The sequence below is a fragment of the Lagenorhynchus albirostris genome, chromosome 6, assembly GCF_949774975.1.
Source record: "Lagenorhynchus albirostris chromosome 6, mLagAlb1.1, whole genome shotgun sequence".
Classification (NCBI taxonomy): domain Eukaryota; kingdom Metazoa; phylum Chordata; class Mammalia; order Artiodactyla; family Delphinidae; genus Lagenorhynchus; species Lagenorhynchus albirostris.
The window spans coordinates 26,921,447-26,944,162 of NC_083100.1; the positions used below are offsets into that span (position 1 = coordinate 26,921,447).

Consider the following 22,716-nt stretch of genomic DNA (forward strand, 5'->3'; position numbering starts at 1 on the left):
GGAATAAAGACACAGACGTAAAGAATGGACTTGACATGGGGAAGGGGAAGGGTAAGCTGGGATGAAGTGAGAGAGTAGCATTGACATATATACACTAGCAAATGTAAAATAGATAGCTAGTGGGAAGCAGCTGCATCACACAGGGAGATCAGCTCGGTGCTTTGTGTCCACCTAGAGGAGTGGGATAGGGAGGGTGGGAGGGAGACGCAAGAGGGAGGGGATATGGGGATATATGAATATGTATAGCTGATTCACTTTGTTATAAAGCAGAAACTAACATACCATTGTAAAGCAATTATACTCCAATAAAGGTGTTAAAAGAAAAAGGAATTTTTAAAAAAATGACATATACATTTTTTCAACAGAAAACTAAAATTATGGACCGACATAAGGAAGTTCTATAATGCCAAAGGGAGACAGAGAGGAAAGAGACATTTACTGAGTGCCCATCACGTGCCAAGGATTGTGCCAGGAGGGGCTTCCCCATACAAACAGTGGTGAATTCAGCTGACCATGATTCACCTTCAGTCATATAATTAATGGGAACTTATTGAAAAAAAAAATCTCCTAAGATCTTTTTCTCTTATTGTTGCTTCCTATTTGGAAATGAATATTTATAACCTACTGGAGGTGAAACTCACCAAGTAGTTGAATAGGATGTGAGAGGTCTGAGCAGGAAAGTCTCCGATATTCAGGAGAAGTTTGCGCAGCATGTACATTAACTCATCCTGAAAGAACAACAGAATTTCTAGGTCTCATTCAGCTGCCATGCTGTAGGAAATAAAATTAACTTCTTGAAAAGCAAGGTAGGGGGATTTTTCTTACTTTTGCCCACATGTTGATTTCCCTTATGTTCAGAATTTTAATATGGTATTTGTGATACTTGTTAAATAGCATTTAAACCAACTGTAACACCGTCTCCTAGAAGCTAATACATGAAATTACTAAGCAAGAGTCCAATTTTTAAATAAAAATGTAGACTGTGTCTATAGGTCACAGGCAAATCACAGGAAAGCTGTACATTTAGTCATCTCTATTTGCTGTGGCTTCCAGGTGTGATGGAAATGTGAGGAGGATCTATCTTAAGAAACCATTAAACAAACTAGGTTTATTGAACTTCATAGTTCTGCTTCCTACGTTTCAGGTCAAAGAGATAAAGCTGGGCCAAGAGAGAATAAATGGAGGTGTTTCTAATTAACCTTCCTTTCAGAAACTTAATCTTCCAGTGAACAGGACCATAACACAGAAATGAAGAAATAATTTGTAATCATCAGGGTATTTTGCCATTGCTCAGAAAATGACTTTTATTTGGCATAATCTTCTCACAGGGTGACCTGATAAATTAGATTTTTTGATTCATGGAGAGTTTCAACATGCTCTAACAATACTACCTGCACCACATACTACCAGCCAGTCAGAATTCAGTAAACGTACCGAACACTGAAAACATTAAACTGAATTTAATCTTTGTTGAAAAGACTGAGAATCTTTCAGTATCTTAGGGTCATTACTAGCAGGGTACCATATACATACGGAGACATCAGTGAATGGAGAAATTCAAAAGAAAACAGCCAAGTTTAACTTGTTCATCACTATCATCATCCAAAGTACTTCTCGGCTATATGTCAGAGGACACCAATGTTGCATGCATGTCACTATAAAGTCCACTCCTTGTCTTTAACCATGTTCACACACATAGCTACACAGCTACACTATAAAGAAAGAGGAATGTACTTGTCTGTTGCTGATGGTCAGTTTCTCCAGGAAATGTCGAAGAACTGTTGATGGGTCTTCAATTAGACAATTCCATAAGACTTGCTGGGCCACAGCACTCACTTCAGAAGAGAAAGGAAATTGAATAGTCATCTTAAATGCAGATAAATCTATTAGATAAAGTATTCAAATAATTTACTAAACTTTAATAGGTCTCTCTCAAATTCTTGCCTTACAGAGGTTCTGTGAACTCTTTTTCTATTGAAAGGCAGGTATCTGTTCTTTTTGTTGTTGTTTCTGAACATTTTAGCCTATAAGGAAAATGTGACAAAAGAGTATAGGATGCCCTTTAAATATCAGCATTGCTTTTGTTAAAAATGCATTTGTGATATACAATGGAATATCATTTAGCCATAAAAAAGGAAATCCTCCCATTTGTGACAATATGGATGGACTTTGAGGGTGTTATGCAAAGTGAAAGAAGTCAGACAGAGAAAGAAAAATGTATGATCTCACTTACATGTGGAATCTAAGAAAAACCCAAACTCATAGATACATAGGACAGATTTGTTACCAGAGGTCGGGGGGTGGGTACTGGGGGGAGGGAAGGTGGTCAAAGTTTACAAACTTCCAGTTATAAGATAAATAAATCCTGGGGATATAATGTACAGCATGGTGACTGTCGTTAACAATACTGTATTGTATACTTGAAAGCTGTTAAGACAGTAGTTATTAAAAGTCCTCCTCAGGACTTCCCTGGTGGCACAGTGGTTAAGAATCCGCCTGCCAATGCAGGGGACAAAGGTTCGAGCCCTGCTCCGGGAAGACCCCACATGCCGTGAAGCAACTAAGCCTGAGCGCCACAGCTACTGAATTTGCACTCTAGAGCACACGGGCCACAACTACTGAGCCCGTGCACCTAGAGCTCGTGCTCCACAAGAGAAGCCACCACAATTCGATGTCTGCGCACCGCGACGAATAGCCCCCGCTCGCCACAGCTAGAGAAAGCCCACGTGCAGCCACGAAGACCCAAAGCAGCCAAAAATTAAAAAAAAAAAAGTTCCCATCATAAAAAAAAATTGTAGCTATGTATGGTGATGGATGTTAACTAAACTTATTGTGGTAATCATTTTGTAATGCATACATATATCAAATGTTTATGTTGTATACCTAAAACTAGCACAATGTTATATGTCAATTACATCTTAATAAAAAAAGAATACAGTTATGAATCTTTGTTTTGGAAATTACCCTAATGTTAACAGTGGTAAGTATTTATTAAAGTCCCACTTCATTGTTTATTGTATGCAGAAATTCCTAAAGTAATTATTTGGTTTAGAAAATATGCTTTGTTTAGAATGCACATGAATTAGACATGACCTTTTATTCTTCACATGAATGTTTTAAATAATAACTCCCACAGCAAGATGACATAGTTGAGCCAGTAACAGTTAGGGTTCCCACTTCTAATGAGGGTGTCTTAGGAATAAATAATTATTCCTAATGTGAAAGAAAGTGCTACTTCTTTGGGAAAAGTGGTCAGTCTAAGGTTGCCTGAAGTGCCCAGGCTAAGAAAGCAGGTGGGTAAAAGTGAGTAGGGGGTAAGCATGAGATGATCTTCAGTTTAAATGGTTTAGTTTAGTTTTCTAAACTAGGAATATAGAGTTTAGCATAAATTTATTTTTCAGCCTATATTTAAAATAAATCATACCAATTTTTTTTGCTTCAGAAGCTAACCATCCCATTAAAATTGAGCTATATAAATAAATAATTTAACAGATGTGAATATAAGCTTTAACTTTCATGTATCTTTATAAATAATTAAAATAGATGTGGGTTTTTGTTAAGTTGAAATTGGTTGCAAAACTATCTTTATAACACTATTTATATTCTAATTGCTAAGTACGGCAGTTTAATGCTTAAAACATGAGAAATACAGAAAAAGACAAAGAGGAGAATAAGACTGATAAGTCTACCAACCACCAAAACAACTATAAACATTTTAGAGTATATTTTTTCATATATATGAAATATATATATTTACATGTATCTTTAAGTAATATCATACAGAAAATACTCTCAGGTACTCACATTTTTAATTATAAATTGAACACTTTTATGTTAATATTTTTCTAATGTGCACAGAAAGCTGTCACATGGAGGTACCATGATTAACTAATTGCTTATTGTTGGACATTTAAACTCTTTTCAAATATTTGCTATTTTAAAACTGTACAAGGTACAGCGTTCTCTGTAAACCTTAATTCACCCCTCATTACTGCCTTAGGAAATTGCTAGATACCAAAATCTGTGTCAAAGGGTGTACACACTTTTAAGGCTTATGGTGCATACTGTGAAACTGTTTCAGAATGCTTGCATTAAATTTTTACTGCCGTCAGCAAGGTGTGAGGATAATCTTTTCACTGAATCTTTACCAGCTATGCATAATTTCTTTTGAAAAAATCCTTGCAATTTTTTATATGAAATGTAAGATTTCACTGTTGTTTTAAACAACAGTGTTATTTACAGATTTAATTGGCTGTTAGAGTGTGTGTTTATATCCTTTGTCCATTTCTCTACTGGGGTATAAAAATGTCATTATTGAGTTATAAAGGTTCTTTTTTTAAAAAAAAGTAACATCAAGAATATTAACCTGTTATCTGTGACAAATGTAACTCATCTTTACCCCTAGTTTATCATTTCATTTTTCAATTATTTTCTTTACATACTACCTTTGGAAAGGAAATCAAGTGAGAAAGATGGCATTAATGATGTCAAGCCAATGGCTAAGATTTCTAAGGTGGCCAAAATCACTATTTGATTTCTCCGTGGCCAAATGAGGGTTGGTCTGTTCTCCAGTCCTAAACAACGCTCCTGGAAAAAACTGCCTATTTTAAGTGCAATATCTTGGTCATAAAGTTTGTGGGAGGAAAAGGTGGAGAAAGTGGTAGTGTTAGTTCAACCTACTACAAATCTGTCATTACAGTATGTCCATAAAACAACTCCACACGTGGCCAGTGGTTCATGGCTTCGAGGGCACCCTACTGCTCTTTATCAGATGAACGCCTTCAGTATTTATTAGAGTTACTGACGGTTTTGACTAGTCAATACTGTATACCTGTTGGGCTTCCCTGGTGGCGCAGTGGTTGAGAGTCCGCCTGCCGATGCAGGAGACATGGGTTCGTGCCCCGGTCTGGGAAGATCCCACATGCCGCGGAGCGGCTGCGCCCACGAGCCATGGTCGCTGAACCTGCGCGTCCGGAGCCTGTGCTCCGCAACGGGAGAGGCCACAGCAGTGAGAGGCCCGCGTACCGCAAACAAACAAAAACTGTACCTGCTACTCCATCTTCCCGCACCTCACCATCCTCCATCAGGTGGACAATGGGGAGCACTGCTGCACAGATGCATGCCGGGAACACAGCCTGCGGAGGCTGAGGCACGTGGGGGCTGGGCAGGTGTTCGGCGGTGTGCTCCTCATCTGAAGAGGGAGACAGAATCGGCGTGCTTTTCTCCGTTCAAGACCTACTTATGGAACTTTTTTTCTGTGCAGATATCTAGTCGTGCCAGCATCATCTGTTGGAAAGACAATTCTTTCCCCCATTGACGTTTCATGGCACCCTTTTCAAACTTGAAATCAACATACATGTAATGGTTTACTTCCGGTTCCAATCTAGTCCCTTGACGTGTATGTCAACCCTCAAGTCCATACTGCACAGTCTTGGTTACTGCAGCTCTGTAGTCAGTTTTGAAATGGGGAAATGTAAGTTTTCCAACTTTGCTCTTCATTTCCAAGATTACTGTGCCTACGCAAGGGTGTGGAACAGTTGGAACCCTCATGCTTTTTGGTCGGAATGTAAAACGATACAGACACTTTTGAAAAGAGTTTGGCAGTTTTCCTCACAAGACTTATACATAATGGTTCATAAGAGTGTAATTCATAATAACCAAAGGGTGGAAACAACCCAGAAGTCCACTCTAACTGGTGAACGGATAAACAAAACGTGGCGTATGCATATAATGGAACATTATCTTGTAATAAGAAGGAATGAAGAACTGATACATGTGGCAGCGTGAATCGACCTGGAAAGTATGCTGAGTGAAAGGATCCAGTCACAAAAGGCCACATATTCTACGATTCCATGCATATGAGATGTGCAGAGTAGGCAAATGCATAGAAATCGAAAGTAGATTATTTCTCGTCAGGGGTTGGGGGGAGTGGCGGATGAGGCGTGACTACTAACGGGTATAGGGTCTCTTTCGGGGATAATGAAAATATCCTAAAATTAAGTAGGGTTGATGGTTGCACACTCTACAAATATACTAACAACCACTGCATTATGCACTTCAAAAGGGTGAATTTTAGTATGTGAATTATATCTCAATGAAGGTGTTAGAAAAAATATAGATATGCCTTGGGCTGCTGTGATTAATTAGCCTTGGTCATTTTTGAAGTTTTCCAGGGTTGTGCAGTGAAGGGTTGAGAACCACTAGTTTCTGTACAACTTTTTGATGACTTTATAAATCGTGACGAAATCTGTATAATCATGAAGGAGCAAGTCCCCAGACAGTTATTTATCATTAGAGAAGCAGAGTTTTTAAATTCTTAGAACTGAAGAGTATCACATTTCTCCCCCAGAATCAGATTTCATTACAGGACTGGCACGAGCTTTGTTCTTCCTTTGATAAATTATTCCAGAACAGCATTCTAAAGCATCCTACTGAGTCTTAGCTATGCACTGGAATCACCTGATAAGATTTTAAAAACACTAAGGTGCTTGAGTCCCACCCTTAGAGATTCTGATTTGGTCTTGGGTGTGACCTGAGCATTTTTAAAAGCTCCCTGGTTGATTGTAATGTGTAGCCAGTGTTGAAAACTGTTAACTGCCTAGAATGATGTTTTATTGAACCCTCAGCAATATGATGACATGTAATGTAATTAAAATAGAAACAATTTATCAAGGACATTTGCTGGATTAAATCAACAATTTTTTTTAGAATACCACTCATCTAATATACATTTTTAAACTTTAAGATCATGAGACAGGTTATTTAATCAAGACAGTGTAATGAAGTGAGATAATCATATCAAATAAAAATTGTTTCAAAACACACAAGTCATGAGGAATAAAGGACACATTTGTAAGAGGACACACCTTCAGCACTGACGGCTGAACGCACTGACCAGACTGACCCTCGGCGGAAGGAATAATTCCTGTGGGAAGTGCTGGAGGTACAGGATGGACTCACAGACAGTCGACGGGCTGCCAGATTGGTGACTTCTTCTACTGGCAAAGAAAATGGGGAACGTGAACTTTGGTTTTGTAACAAAAAAGTTATCATCACTATTATAGTTGTACTTACATCAAAGTGTATTTAGCTCCCATAGCATAAGGCTTAAGTAATTTAGAGTGTACTTTGGTGAGGACAAAACACCTACAGAAAGGCAGACAGAAAATTCCTCCCAAAGATTTCACAGAAGTGGGGCAGAGAATCACTGAATTTAGAATGGTTCAGAAATCATTTTTCTGATACCAACCAAAAAACTGTCTGCACTTGTGAAGGCTGAAAGTAGTTAATGGACTAACCCCATTTTTAATGATGCAAGATTGATTGCGTACGTTTTAGCACACACTCTGGATTCAGCTGTTGCCTGAATCATAGTCACTGCTTGGTCCATTATCATATTAGTTCATTCAGTGTGGCTAATGTCCTCCTCTGTAAACAAGCCAGCTCTAAACATTTAGAAAAAGACAACTTTCTTCTCTTTCTTTAGATAGTGTCAGGAGGTAAGAGAGAGAGATAGAGGGAGCATATCACCTCATGTCACATAAAATCGTCAATGTTTATTTCAAAGCAAGTCCTTTCCCTTTTGTGTGACTCAGTGCCCCCCCACCCCACAACGAAGTCCAGTGTGTAGAGGGCACCTTCTTCTTCTGGCTCTGAGTTGGGCGTGCAGGTGGGCTCGTAGCAAGCCTCCTGGGTGATGGGGATGGCGGTGATGAGGCTGGCTTCTCGACCAAGACGTTTCTTCTCTTCCTCCTGTTGCAAGTTCTTTAAGATGTGTTCTGCCCTTTGATGGGAGCGGGACACAGCCCGGGCTGAAAAGGATTTCTACAGAGACATGAAGGAAAGTTTACTTACTAGCAGCTCTTCTGCAAGGTCACATGTATAAAAAGTGTTCTACTAAATGTAGACACAGATGTGGTACTTTGTTCTCAGGAAATGTTAGGGCATCCGTGACCTAGTTTCATGGAGATTTATTTGTTTGCTTCTTTTTCTACCAAGTGTCCAGGCTGTGTACAACTAAGACATTCCTTTTCATTCAATCGGGATAATTCTTCAAGGATGTTTGTAATTTCGGGAAAGAAAAAATGTTATTTTACTTAATCTTATTTTAGAATAAAGTATCAATGATCCACTCTTTAAACACATCGAATAAACATTTTTAATGCTCTGTTTCCTTCCAAAATTTCTTGAACTCGTTTTAAATGAAGGGCATTTACTTCATAAGGTTAATAAAAGAGAAAGTCAGAACCATGGAAAGGAGGAGGAAAGATCTCTTTCATGTAAAACAATTAATTATGTGATTTATTTCATTTTTGTATCTTAAGTATCTACCACACTGCAAATACTTAATATTTAGAAATATTAATGTTAAATAATAAATAATAGAAAATACAGTGGCACACTGTAAATACTTAACAAGATTTATAGAAACAAAGCTACTGAATGGAAATTATGAGAGTTGGTAGTGTTACTATGGTTGAATGTAAAATCTGACTCTGTTTACCAGCAGCAAAAGCATAACAGATAAGAAACAATAAAGGAGAAAAGATTCACTTTGCAAAGGGACCATTCTGTTTTTGCCTTAATCATGATGCTTATGCTGAGATAAATTCCAAGAGCTCTGGGGATGAAGTAATTGGTCTCAGAGCAGGGAAGTGATCACTGACGTTCTTCACTATCAATTTGAAGTGATGTCTATGTATAGTAGAAATTCTACATCTTTGTTGGCCAGTGGTCACATAGGATTAAAGAGACAGACAAGAGGTGTTGGTCACTCTTCTAAAGGACAGCTGTCATCGAAGTTCCCTTTATGCAGGGTATTAACATAAGACTAAAGGTTTCCAATAGTGGATGACACAACAGCAATTAAGGGCATTTGATGGGCCACATGGCAGTTCATTTTCAGAGCCAGGGGTTAAGCTGGTTTATTATAATAAGATAAGGGAAAGATAACTGGATACAGAATTAGGGGCTTTGGCTTGAAATTCACTGTGAAATTGGGAAGAGAATGTACTTGACTCAAATGAATCTATCACATGTATGAGAGAAAAACCAAGGATCTTTATACCAGTGGTTCAGATGAAGGAGGGAAGAACCAAGCGTGCCTTTGTCTTTGTCTCAGATATGAAGGTAGTGTATGCAGAAGAATTAAAAGAAAAACATTCTGATGGGTAAAGAGTTCAAACAAACAGTTCAAAGAAAACTACAAATGCCTAGAAAATATATGTATGACATGCAAAAACGTTCAACCTCGCTTCATATATTCAACCAACTTTTTAAAGATGTGTGAATAAAAAAGCCAATAACTTTGTTTTTTGCCATTCAATGTGGCATTAAAAAATAATACTAGTTAATTTGAATAAAAAAGACATTTTCCTATTGTGTTATATAAGGGTAAAATGGTACAATCATCCTGGGGTATTTTGTGAGATATATCAGAAATCTTTAATATTCACATACCAGTTGCCCTAAATCCTGTGAGAAATTATGCAAGGAAATAATCATGAATTTGTGTATAGAGATGTGTTCTTTTTCTATATTTGCTTTATCTTCCAAATTTTCTACATTATTTGTAATTTAGGAAAATGCTATGCAACAGGTGAAAAAGGCATATTTTGAAGATTTATTTTTTCAAAAGGCACATATTCTTGGTTCTTGTTTATAAATAGACTGGGTTCTAAACTTAACTATTTATAAATTATATTACTTAGAGCAGTAATGTATTAGAAGAGCATAAGACCTGAGCTCTCAGAGTGATGTTTCTGATGATGATACTGATGATCAATAAGGTAAAGAACAGACTAAGGTCCAAACAAGGACAGCAAGAGCAGGAAACTCAGTTCTTTTTCTTATTCATCCAGAGTCAATCTCATTAACTTTTGGGTAGCTTATGTAGGTTAAATGAATTGTTTGTTTTATAATAAAGAGAGGCAAAAGCACTACCTTTGGCTAGGAAACCAATGCCTAATGCTTTTAGTAGCTTTTATTATAAGGTGGCTGCTTCTATGATTACGGAACAAAACTGTTTTGGCTTTTGGAGGTCTGCAAATGCTCACCCCAGATGTCAGTTCCTCCTATCTCAAGAACTAAAGGCCTTTTGTGGTTGATTTTCTGTGCTGTTATTACATTCTTATGACAACTGTCTCACACATCCATTGTTCTCTCTTACGTGTATACCATGGAGTCTGACGATATTAGAAAGAAAGGGCCTGTTACTCACAGACTGGTCTTCATTAATGGGGTCCTGGACACTCCCGCTGCACTGAGGGACCCAAGGGGGGTCAAACATCGGGACAGATGGCATTCCAAGCACTGGGGAGGGCAGGGTGAAGTTTATACTGGGAGGCGGGATCTGTTAGTTGATATCAGAAGAATGAAGTGAGTAAGATGGAAAATAAGACAGAATGAGTCTGAAGCAAAATTATGACATAATCTTTTAGAGCATAGGGTGTTATAAGGCACATGAAGAACGTCTCTGGGCCTCAGTTTACTCATTAATAAAATGAAGTGTTTCAACTATATGATCTCTATTTGTGTTAATCACCCCATCTTCCAAAGAACATCTGTGTTTATATAGTAAAATGTATGGAAGATTACACCCCAAACTTCTATGTGCTTACCTCTGGGAATGGTGCTGAAATCTTGAGGTTTATAGAAACTTGATTTTCTTACTCTACATTCTTACATTTCAATTTGTTTTAAGGACAAGAATTCACTCATATATGAGTCAGGTTTACTTATGTAATCAGAGAGGGAAAAAAAGAAGTATCTCGGGCTTCCCTGGTGGCGCAGTGGCTGGGAGTCCGCCGGCCAATGCACGGGACGCGGGTTCGTGCCCCGGTCCAGGAAGATCCCACATGCTGCGGAGCGGCTGGGCCCGTGATCCATGGCCACTGGGTCTGTGCGTCTGGAGCCTGTGCTCCACAACGGGAGAGGCCGCAACAGTGAGAGGCCCGCGTATGTATACCTCACCTTAAAAATCTGCTGTGCTCCCTCCTCCATCCGGGGCCAGACCTGATAGCGAAACCTCCAAAGCGTGTGGAACTTAAGGACAGCGTTCAGCCGCTGCACGGTCTCCGGGTGGTGGAACTCTGATGTCAGCATATCAGACACGGCCTCAGGGACTTTCACCGCACACAACAGGAACATGGCCGCTAAAGACAGTCAACATCAAAGACAGTTCATCAGCTACGCATCTCTTAATTTTGCATGATTCCTGGGGAAACTGCTTCTGTCTCTTGAAAATGACTACTGAGCTATAGAGCCAGGCCACCAGCGCTGGCAAAAGCAAAGCCTGTTTCAGCACCTGGAAAGCAGACTTCATCCTTTGTGCCTCCCACAATCTTCTAATATCTGATGCGAGCATGATCTGTGACAGCATGACATTGCGGTAGAAAAACTCATTCTAAGCAAAGTTTCCTTTGGCTCACAGTGAAAAGTAGATGCCAGAGGAAGCAAATGAAGAAAGGAAATTACAAGCTGAAATATCCTTTTTAAGAAATGGCTAGAGTCATCTCAGAGTAACCCTAGGACAGTACATAAAAACGTCTATTTAAAACTGTCTCAGTGGGCTTCCCTGGTGGCGCAGTGGTTGAGAGTCCGCCTGCCGATGCAGGGGACACGGGTTCGTGCCCCGGTCTGGGAGGATCCCACATGCCACAGAGTGGCTGGGCCCGTGAGCCATGGCTGCTGAACCTGTGCGTCCGGAGCCTGTGCTCCACAACGGGAGAGGCCTACGTACTGCAAAAAAAACAAAAAAAAAAACCCAAAACTGTCTCAGTTCCATTAGTTATATTAAAAATAACATTCATCATCCAGTAAGTGGGCGCCACTGGGAAACTCTGAGGGCGCAGAAGTGGCTGACGTGTGGTGGCTTGAGGAAAGGGAGACGAGGGCCATAAAGAGCCTGCCGTGTGGCTGAAAGGGTCTCGGTGCTCCGTCCAGGTGTCAGGCCTGAGCCAAGTAGGTGGAAGAGCCGAGTTCAGGACACTGGACCACCAGAGACCTCCCAGCCCCACATAATATCAAACAGTGAAAGCTCTCCCGGAGATCTAAACCTCAACGCTAAGACCAAGCTCCACTCAACAATCAGCAAACTCCAGTGCTGGACACTCTACGCCAAACAACTAGCAAGACAGGAACACAACCCCAACCATTAGCAGAGAGGCTGCCTAAAATCATAATGAGTTCACAGACATCCCCAAAAAACACCACCAGAACGACAAGATCCAGCCTCATCCACCAGAACACAGGCACCAGTCCCCTCCACCAGGAAGCCCACACAACCCATTAAACCAACCTTACCCACAGTGGGCAGATGCGAAAAACAACAGGAACTACGAACCTGCAGCCTGTGAAAAGGAGACCCCAAACACAGTAAGTTAGGCAAAATGAGAAGACAGAGAAACACACAGCAGATGAAGGAGCAAGGTAAAAACCCACCAGACCAAACAAATGAAGAGGAAATAGGCAGTCTACCTGAAAAAGAATTCAGAGTAATGATAGTAAAGATGATCCAGAATCTTGGAAATAGAATGGAGAAAATACAAGAAACGTTTAACAAGGACCTAGAAGAACTAAAGAGCAAACAAACAATGATGAGCAACATAATAAATGAACTAAAAAATTCTCTAGAAGGAATCAATAGCAGAATAACTGAGGCAGAAGAATGGATAAGTGACCTGGAAGATAAAACAGTGGAAATAACTACTGCAGAGCAGAATAAAGAAAAAAGAACAAAAAGAATTGAAGAGAGTCTCAGAGACCTCTGGGACAACATTAAATGCAACAACATTCGAATTATAGAGGTCGCAGAAGAAGAGAAACAGAAAAGGACTGAGAAAATATTTGAAGAAATTATAGTTGAAAACTTCCACAATATGGGAAAGAAAATAGTCACTCAAATCCAGGAAGTGCAGAGAGTCCCATACAGGATAAATCCAAGGAGAAACATACCAAGACACATATTAATCAAAAATTAAATACAAAGAAAAAATATCAAAAGCAGCAAGGGAAAAACAACAAATATCATACAAGGGAATCCCCATAAGGTTAACAGCTGATCTTTCAGCAGAAACTCTGCAAGCCAGAAGGGACTGGCAGGACATATTTAAAGTGATGAAAGGCAAAAACCTACAATCAAGATTACTCTACCCAGCAAGGATCTCATTCAGATTTGACGGAGAAATTAAAACCTTTACAGAGAAGTAAAAGCTAAGAGAATATAGCACCACCAAACCAGCTTTACAACAAATGCTAAAGAAACTTCTCTAGGTAGGAAACACAATAGAAGGAGAAGACCTACAATAACAAACCCAAAACAATTAAGAAAATGGTAATAAGAACATACATATTCATAATTACCTTAAATATAAATGGATTAAATGCTCCAACCAAAAGACATAGACTGGCTGAATGGATACAATAAGAAGACCCATATATATGCTGTCTACAAGAGACCCACTTCAGACCTAGGGACACATACAGACTGAAAGTGAGGGGATGGAAAAAGGTATTCCATGCAAATGGAAATCAAAAGAAAGCTGGAGTAGCAATTCTCATATCAGACAAAATACACTTTAAAACTAAGACTATTACAAGAGACAAAGAAGGACACTACATAATGATCAAGGGTTCAATCCAAGAAGAAGATATAACAATTGTACATATTTATGCACCCAACATAGGAGCACCTCAGTACATAAGGCAAATGCTAACAGCCATAAAAGGGGAAATCGACAGTAACACAATCATAGCAGGGGACTTTAACACCTCACTTTCACCAATGGACAGATCATCCAAAATGAAAATAAATAAAGAAACACAAGCTTTAAATGATACATTAAACAAGATGGACTTAATTGATATTTATAGGACATTCCATCCAAAAACAACAGAATACACTTTCTTCTCAAGTGCTCATGGAACATTCTCCAGGATAGATCATATCTTGGGTCACAAAGCAAGCCTTGGTAAATGTAAGAAGACTGAAATCGTATCACATATCTTTTCTGGCCACAACGCTATGAGACTAGATATAAATTACAGGAAAAAATCTGTAAAAAATACAAAGACATGGAGGCTACTACTAAATACTAAATACACTACTGAATAACCAAGAGATCACTGAAGAAATCAAAGAGGAAATCAAAAACATCTAGAAGCAAATGACAATGAAAACACGATGACCCAAAACCTATGAGATGCAGCAAAAGCAGTTTTAAGAGGGGAGTTTACAGCAATACAATCCTACATCAAGAAACAAGAAACATCTCAAATAAACAACCTAACCTTACACCTAAAGCAGTTAGAGAAAGAAGAACAAAAAAACCCCAAAGTTAGCAGAAGGAAAGAAATCATAAAGATCAGACCAGAAATAAATGAAAAAGAAATGAAGGAAATGATAGCAAAGATCAATAAAACTAAAAGCTGGTTCTTTGAGAAAATAAACAAAACTGATAAAGCATTAGCCAGACTCATCAAGAAAAAAAGGTAGAAACTCAAATCAATAGAAGTAGAAATGAAAAAGAAGTAACAACTGACACTGCAGAGGATCATGAGAGATTACTACAAGTAACGATATGCCAATAAAATGGACAACCTGGAAGAAATGGACAAATACTTAGAAAAGCACAACCTTCCGAGACTGAACCAGGAAGAAATAGAAAATAGAAACAGACCAATCACAAGCACTGAAATTGAGACTATGATTAAAAGTCTTCCAACAAACAAAAGTCCAGGATCAGATGGCTTGTCAGGCGAATCCTATCAAACATTTAGAGAAGAGCTAACACCTATTCTTCTCAAACTCTTCCAAAATATAGCAGAGGGAGGAGCACTCCCAAACTCATTCTACGAGACCACCATCACCACCCTGATACCAAAACCAGACAAAGATGTCAGAAAGAAAGAAAACTACAGGCCAATATCATTGATGAACATAGATGCAAAAATCCTCAACAAAATACTAGCAAACAGAATCCAACAGCACATTAAAAGGATCATAGACCATGATCAAGTGGGTTTTATCCCAGGAATGCAAGGATTCTTCAATATATTCAAATCAATCCATGTGATAAATCATATTTACAAACTGATGGAGAAAAAACCATATGATCATCTCAATAGATGCAGAAAGAGCTTTTCACAAAATTCAACACCCATTTACAATAAAAGCCCTCCAAAAAGTAGGCATAGATGGAACTTACCTCAACATCATAAAGGCCATATATGACAAACCCACAGCCACCATTGTCTAAATGGTGAAAAACTGAAACCGTTTCCACTAAGATCAAGAAGAAGACAAGGTTGTCCACTCTCACCACTATTATTCAACACAGTTTTGGAAGTTTTAGCTACAGCAGAGAAGAAAAAGAAATAAAAGGAATCCAAATTGGAAAAGAAGAAGTAAACCTGTCACTGTTTGCTGATGACATGATACCATACATATAGAATCCTAAAGAAGCTACCAGGAAACTACTAGAGCTAATCAATGAATGTGGCAAAGTAGCAGGATACAAAATTAATGCACAGAAATCTCTTGCATTCTAGTACAGTAATGATGAAAAATCTTAAAGAGAAATTAAGGAAACACTCCCATTTACCATTGCAACAAAAATAAATAAAATACCTAGGAATAAATCTACCTAAGGAGACAAAAGACCTGTATGCAGAAAACTATAAGAAACTGATGAAAGAAATTAAAGATGATACAAACAGATGGAGAGATATACCATATTCTTGGACTGGAAGAATCAACATTGTGAAAATGACTACACTACCCAAAGCAATCTACAGATTCAATGCAATCTCTATCAAACTACCAATGGCATTTTTCAGAGAACTAGAAAAAAAATTTCACAATTTATATGGAAACACAAAAGACCCCGAATGGCCAAAGCAATCTTGAGAAAGAAAAACGGAGCTGGAGGAATCAGGCTCCCTAACTTCAGACTATACTACAAAAGTACAGTAATGAAGACAGTATGGTACTTGTACAAAAACAGAAATATAGATCAATGGAACAGGACAGAAAGCCCAGAGATAAACCCATGCACATATGGTCACCTTATCTTTGATGAAGGAGACAAGAATATACAATGGAGAAAAGACAGCCTCTTCCATGAGTGGTGCTGGGAAAACTGGACAGCTACATGTAAAAGAATGAAATTAGAATACTCCCTAACACCATACACAAAAATAAACTCAAAATGGATGAAAGACCTAAATGTAAGGGCAGACACTATAAAACTCTTAGAGGAAAACATAGGCAGAACACTCTATGACATAACTCACAGTAAGATCCTTTTGGACCCACCTCCTAGAGAAATGGAAATAAAAACAAAAATAAACAAATGGGACCTAATGAAACTTCAAGCTTTTGCACAGCAAAGGAAACCATAAAAAGATGAAAAGACAACCCTCAGAATGGGAGAAAATATTTGTAAACGAACCAACTGACAAAGGATTAATCTCCAAAATATACATGCAGCTCATGCAGCTCAATTGCAAAGAAACAAACAACCCAATCCAAAAATAGGCAGAAGACTTAAATACACATTTCTCCAAAGAAGACATACAGATTGCCAACAAACACATGAAAGGATGCTCAATGTCACTAATCATTAGAGAAATGCAAATCAAAACTACAATGAGGTATCACCTCACACCAGTCAGAATGGCCATCATCAAAAATCTACAAACAATAAATGCTGGAGAGGGTGTGGAGAAAAGGGAACCCTCTTTGCACTGTTGGTGGGAATGTAAACTGATACAGCCACTATGGCGGTTCCTTAAAAAACTAAAGATAGAACTACCATACGACCCAGCAATCCCACTAATAGGCATATACCCTGAGAAAACCATAATACAGAAAGAGTCATGTGCCACAATGTTCATTGCAGGTCTATCTACAATAGCTAGGACATGGGAGCAACCTAAGTGTCCATCAACAGATGAATGGATAAAGAAGATGTGACACACATATCAATGGAATAGTACTCAGTCATAAAAAGAAACGAAATTGAGTTATTTGTAGTAAGGTGGATGGACCTAGAGTCTGTCATACAGAGTGAAGTACGTCAGAAAGAGTATAACAAATACCGTATGCTGACACATATATATGGAATCTAAATAAAAAACAAAAATGGTTCTGAAGAACCTAGGGGGAGGACAGGAATAAAGACGCAGACATAGAGAATGGACTTGAGGGCACAGGGAGGGGGAAGGTTAAGCTCAGACAAAGTGAGAGATTGGCATGGATATATATACAATACCAAATGTAAAATAGAAAGCTAGTGGGAAGCAGCTGCATAGCACAGGGAGATCAGCTCAGTGCTTTGTGTTCACCTAGAGGGTTGAGATAGGGAGGGTGGGAGGGAGACACAAGAGGGAGGAGATACGGGGATATACGTATAAGTATAGCTGATTCAGTTTGTTACACAACATCAACTAAAACAACATTGTAAAGTAATTATAGTCCAATAAAGATGTTAAAAATTTTAAATAATAAAAATAACATTCATAAGGTAGACTCTATTAGAAACATCTACCCTTCCAAGAGGTAGAAGGACTGAGAAACCAAAAGAGACTTCATGAACCATAATACCATTGTTGTTTTTGTGGGGGAAAGCCAAATATGAATAAGAGAAAGATCAGTGCTATGATAAGTTACGAAGTCAATGAATAATAAGGAAAAGAAATACACTCTGTAGCATAGATGGAGGAGCCAGTGTTGATCATAAAAATATAATTTAAAAACTCTCTTGTACTTTTTCCAAGATCCTCAAAACATGCTCAGGCAATTGTTAGAACAACTGGGGTTAAATCCCAGCTCTGAAACTTCTCTCCTATTGATCTTGGCCAAGCCTCTTAACTTCTTAACCTTTGTTTCTCTATTGGTAAAATGTCAATGATGATGATGAGAATGAGGATGAGGATGCTGCTGATATCTGCCTCCTAATTTGTTGTTAGAAGAAAATAACGTATGAGAAAGTGCTTTGTGACATGAAAAGTACTATAGAATTCTAAAGCATATTTTATTTTTTAGAGGCAAAGTGGTATATGGAAAGGGCATCTATTTGTAGTCAAAAGATCTGGGTTTGATTTCCTGGGTCTGCTAATTCTGAGCTGTGAGCACTTGGTTAAAAGTCCTTTCAACCTTCTGAGTTGGATTTTGCTCATTTATACAATCATTGTTATGAGGATCAAGTAAGATACTGTGTATGACAGAGTTCTAGAACAAATGTGAGCTAGTGTCATCAGTAGCTTTTGATAATCTGTTTCTTAATCCTACCACCTCCTTAAATTTCCACTTTTTCTCCTTTCTTTACTTTTCTTTAAAGTGTACTCTGTCTCAATTTTTAAACACCATCGTCACTCTCTAAGTCATTGCAGTTGGAGTTCTACCTCAATCTCTTTACTGAAACAGTTTTCTTGTAATGCTCACTAATCAGCAGATCCAGTGGTATTTTTACAGCATTTCTTTTCTTTCAGTTTTTAACACTTTCATAACAATCTCTTTGAAAAGGATCTTCCTCTACTTCCATGGTTTGAGATTACTTAAGTTCTACTTTTCTGGTCGTTTTTCTGGGTTTTGCTGGTCAGCTCTTCTTCCTGTCCTTTGAAGGTAGAGAAGGCCAATGGCCTGGTGTTCATTCCTCAGCCCTCTCCTCTATACCAAGAAATCATCCTCCCCCGGAATCATTTCTCCCCTGGAAATAATCCTCTCTCATTGCTTCAGCTGCCACATACATCAAGTTTTCCCAAGTTTCTCTCTAGCTATGGCCTTTCTCATTAGCTTTAGTGTCATATCACCGCTGATATGTCTCCTCGTCATCTAAAAATCACTGTTTCTAACACCAAGCCACTCCACTCATTGCTGCCACATTAAACTTGGTAATAATTCAACACTATATGCAACATTACTCTTTGGCTCGGAACCCCTGAGTGGTTTACCACAGTTCAGTGGAAAGTCCACACTCCTAACCCTGTTGTTCAAGGTCTGTTACAATGTGAGACCTGCTCACTTGCCTAATATTACAGACTAGCAACCTCTTTACAAAAGCCACCCCAGTCTCAATTCCTCCTCAGGCTTTCCAAATCAACCCAGTGCATTTCCACACCCCATGTGGCTTTGCATACACTATTTCCTCTTCCTTCTAGCTTTTCTTAAAGCTCAGTCTCCCTGTTCATAACGTCCATGAAAATATCCATGGCTGTCCCATATTTAGGGAGCATGCCCTTCTCTCTGAAAAATACTTGGTAGAGAAGCGAAAATCTGATACTTAATGTGAACAAAGACATTTTACAAAGACATTTGATGCAGCATAGTATAAAAAAAGCAAAAGGCAAGAATCAACTAAAATTTCCAGGTTAAATAAACTGTTATATCCATTCATTCAATGGAATATTTGGTAGCCATTAAAAAGAATAGGTAAACTTATAGACTGATGTTAAAAATGGTCTCCTAGAGAGACCTCTTAACCACTTCTTGTTTGGCATTTCTCAATTCAAATTTATTTTTGTTCAAATTTTTAATATGCCTCAGTTTACCTTTTAACAGTTCTGGTGTCAGAAGAGGGAACCAAAGGAGACCCTCCCCAACAGCCCACAGGAGCAATGAGCAACCCAGCATAGGTATCTGTTGAGACCTTGAGCTTGCTGCTTTCTCGCTGCCTCTGGAGGTCATGGGTAAGTCCCTCTCAAATCCTAGCACTGAAGGTTTTGTATTATGAGCTTGCAGACTTTATCTGAGCCTTTCTTTCTCATGCTGGGTCCAGAAACCGGCTGGAGTGGGAATGAGTCAGACTTAAAAACCAGACTGGGCTCGGCTCAGGAATGGACTGGTTCCAATTTAGAAACCAGACTGGATCCAGGGTCAGACTGGGTCTGACTTAAAACTGGACTGAGTCTAGTGTGAGGTCTCAGGTGAACAGAATTTTTTTTTTTTTTTAAGGAACAAGTAGGTTAACTATACCAAAGATAATCTTGAATTACATTGGCCACAGTGGAGAACTTTAAACCATCTTAGATAAGCCTATTCATTTATGAGTTATCCTAGAGGAAAATGTATTTCAGCCAGGCACTCACTATTAAGGGTAGAGGGAAAATTACATTTCCTCCTTTACAGTTACTGATGACCAGGATGAGACCCACTGGAATGCCTCCCTCACTCTGGAGCCTGCAGACATCACCCTGGGAAAACTGGCAGAAGCCGGCAAAGAGTAAGAATTTTTACTAACGTCAGCTCCCCCAGACCTCCCTACCTGTGGTGGCTGGTTGAGAGAAGAAGGTAAAATTTCACATTGCCGCTTCCTTTCCAAATAACCAAAAAAAAAAAAAAAAAGGTTATTGATCCTTTCTCTCCCGGGGACAGCTATTGCCTTCTTGTCCATCTCATTTTTTGTCCTGAGAACTTAGCTTGGCAATCATCAGGTTGGGGAACTCAAAAATATAGCCAGGCAGAAATGTGGGTTACATTCCATTTGTGGCTAGGGTCCTCCCATTGCCAGCTCTCAGGGGAACTGTCTAAGTCCTTCTTTCTTTTGGCTATCTTTGGGAGTGGCTCTGGATGTTGTGCTCATGGGGTAGTTCAATACTGCCAGGAATATTTACTGTTTGTCTCGCTCGAACCTGACAAGATATTTGAAAACAAAAAAATTTTTTTTTAATTAGCTCTATAGTCAGAAGTTGACCAAATTGGAAGCTGATATTCAGAGCCTGATAGGAACCATTTTGTAGGCCTTCTCCCCTAACCTAAAATAAAATTATGTACCCAGAGGGAACGAAAAACATGCTGAAGCCATTGTAGAAGGATTTACTGCAGCGTTCCAAAGACACACAGCTCTAGAACGCAGGAATCTTTTGATTTCCATCTTAGAGCTCTTCTCCCTGATATAAAGAAGAAAACTAAGAATAGTGTAGTTGGATGGTTGGGTCAGCATCTTGATAGTCAGGCTGCAACCCAATCTTTCAAGGAATTAAAAACAACTGTCTAACACACTAAGTCTTTGTAAGAACAGAAATGTGGCTCTAGAAACAACTCAAAGCCCACCTATCCTTTTTACCTATCCCCAAATTTCCCCTATTTATCTCAAAAGTCTTGCAGATATTGTTTAAAAAAGAACTGGATTTAGGAAACAAAAGCCTTTTTTGGAGAAATTTATATCTTTTCTCTGTGCCTTTGAGATATAAACGTTCTCCCTGGTCTTCTCTAGGAACCCAAAGTCATCTCTGGAAATGTAAACGTCATGGAAGTAATTCTTATCAGAAAAAGAAGGGAGCTGTTTTGGAAATTAAGTGAATGAAAAATCTTAAAAGTCTTTCCCACAAATATTAGTAAAAGTTTTAGCTATCTGAGCAGGTAACCTTAACTTATTTTATCTGCCAGAAACACAATTTAGATCCAACTGTTCTTTTATAAACTAGTCAGTTTTGCATTATCATACCTGTCTCATGGCCAAAATTTTAAAACTAAAGCTATAAGATCTCTGCATCTGTCTGTATGTTTATGTATATCTCTGTTCGTATGTTGTAGACGTGTGATATTTTTCTACCTTTGGATGGTATTGCCAAAATTAATGTGTAAAGAGCTCTATTAATTGGCTTAAAGACAAACAAGCATTTACATAAATCAAGTATACTCTCAGAAATCCAGAAACTAACCAAAAATTTTTTCAAGTTCATTTGATCTAGGATAACCTTCAGTAAATAAAAGGTGGTTTAAGTTTGTTGGTTTAATCAAAATAGGTATGTCTTTAGAGTTATTAATTAAATTAATTAAATATAATACTTTTATCCTACCTAGGTTTACTAAAAGTCAAATAAACTCATGTTATAGAATTTGTCAGAAAGAAAAATAACTTAAAATGATGGTTATCTGTTTAATGTCTCATGAAATTTTCATGAATATTCTAAACATAATTGTTAAGAACAAATAAATTAAATAGATGTAAATAAAAGTTTACTTTTTAAAAAAGTAAAAAGTTTATAAATAAATTTTTCAACATTATGCTTTATGGTATGTCTACTTAAAAATAGTTTCTAAAATCTTTTTGGTAACTTGAAACCTTAAAGTTATGCTGAGATAAGTTAAATGATCTGGATATTCATTGAATATCTAGATCATTTCCAAATAAGATACAATATTGAAACATTAATTACTGAACATAGCTTTATCTACTTTTGGCTTCCTTTTCAGAGGCACTAAAGATATTTGCGTTTATTACTAAACATGTTTTGTGCCACAATGAAAAATTTACTAAGAAAGAATATACTTCCAGAAATCATGAAATGTATTTATAAATTTGCCAACTCACAGAATGCTAGTATAACAGACACTCCACAATTGCTTACATCTTAGTTTCACTAGGAAAAAAAACAGTTCTAAGTATTAAGAATTCTAATCAATATATACAATTAAAACTACTTAGGAAACTTCATGGAATTGAACCTTGGGTCCACATCCCTCAGTTAAAAAGGGCTTCTCCAAACTCTTGGAACTGCATACCAGTTGGAGACCTAAAATTAAAATTGACTAAGGAGGTTCTTACCCAGAGGCAGATGGCATCTTGTGGTAGACAGCTGTCTCCCAAGATTGCAGATCAAGGTCTTTAACACCAATATGAAATGTTTATTCCTTTTGCCTTTTCACTACTTGCTTTTTTTCTCTGTTAATGCATAGGAAGGTAATGCTCCTTAACTCTGGCAACTGTTGAT

At 38.2% G+C, this 22,716-nt stretch overlaps 1 protein-coding gene across 3 annotated transcripts in view; it reads right to left on the bottom strand.

The window, feature by feature from the left end:
- The window catches only part of UNC80 (unc-80 homolog, NALCN channel complex subunit), a 238,509-nt gene that overhangs the window by 61,864 nt on the left and 153,929 nt on the right, over positions 1-22,716 (bottom strand). For all 3 annotated transcript variants that reach the window (XM_060151311.1, XM_060151309.1, XM_060151310.1), the window contains 7 exons: positions 10,972-11,153; positions 10,220-10,351; positions 7,638-7,824; positions 6,867-6,998; positions 5,048-5,191; positions 1,735-1,835; positions 642-728 (listed from right to left, as the gene is read on the bottom strand). In XM_060151311.1, the coding sequence (XP_060007294.1) occupies positions 642-728; positions 1,735-1,835; positions 5,048-5,191; positions 6,867-6,998; positions 7,638-7,824; positions 10,220-10,351; positions 10,972-11,153 (965 nt within the window). The remainder of the gene's footprint in view (positions 1-641; positions 729-1,734; positions 1,836-5,047; positions 5,192-6,866; positions 6,999-7,637; positions 7,825-10,219; positions 10,352-10,971; positions 11,154-22,716) is intronic.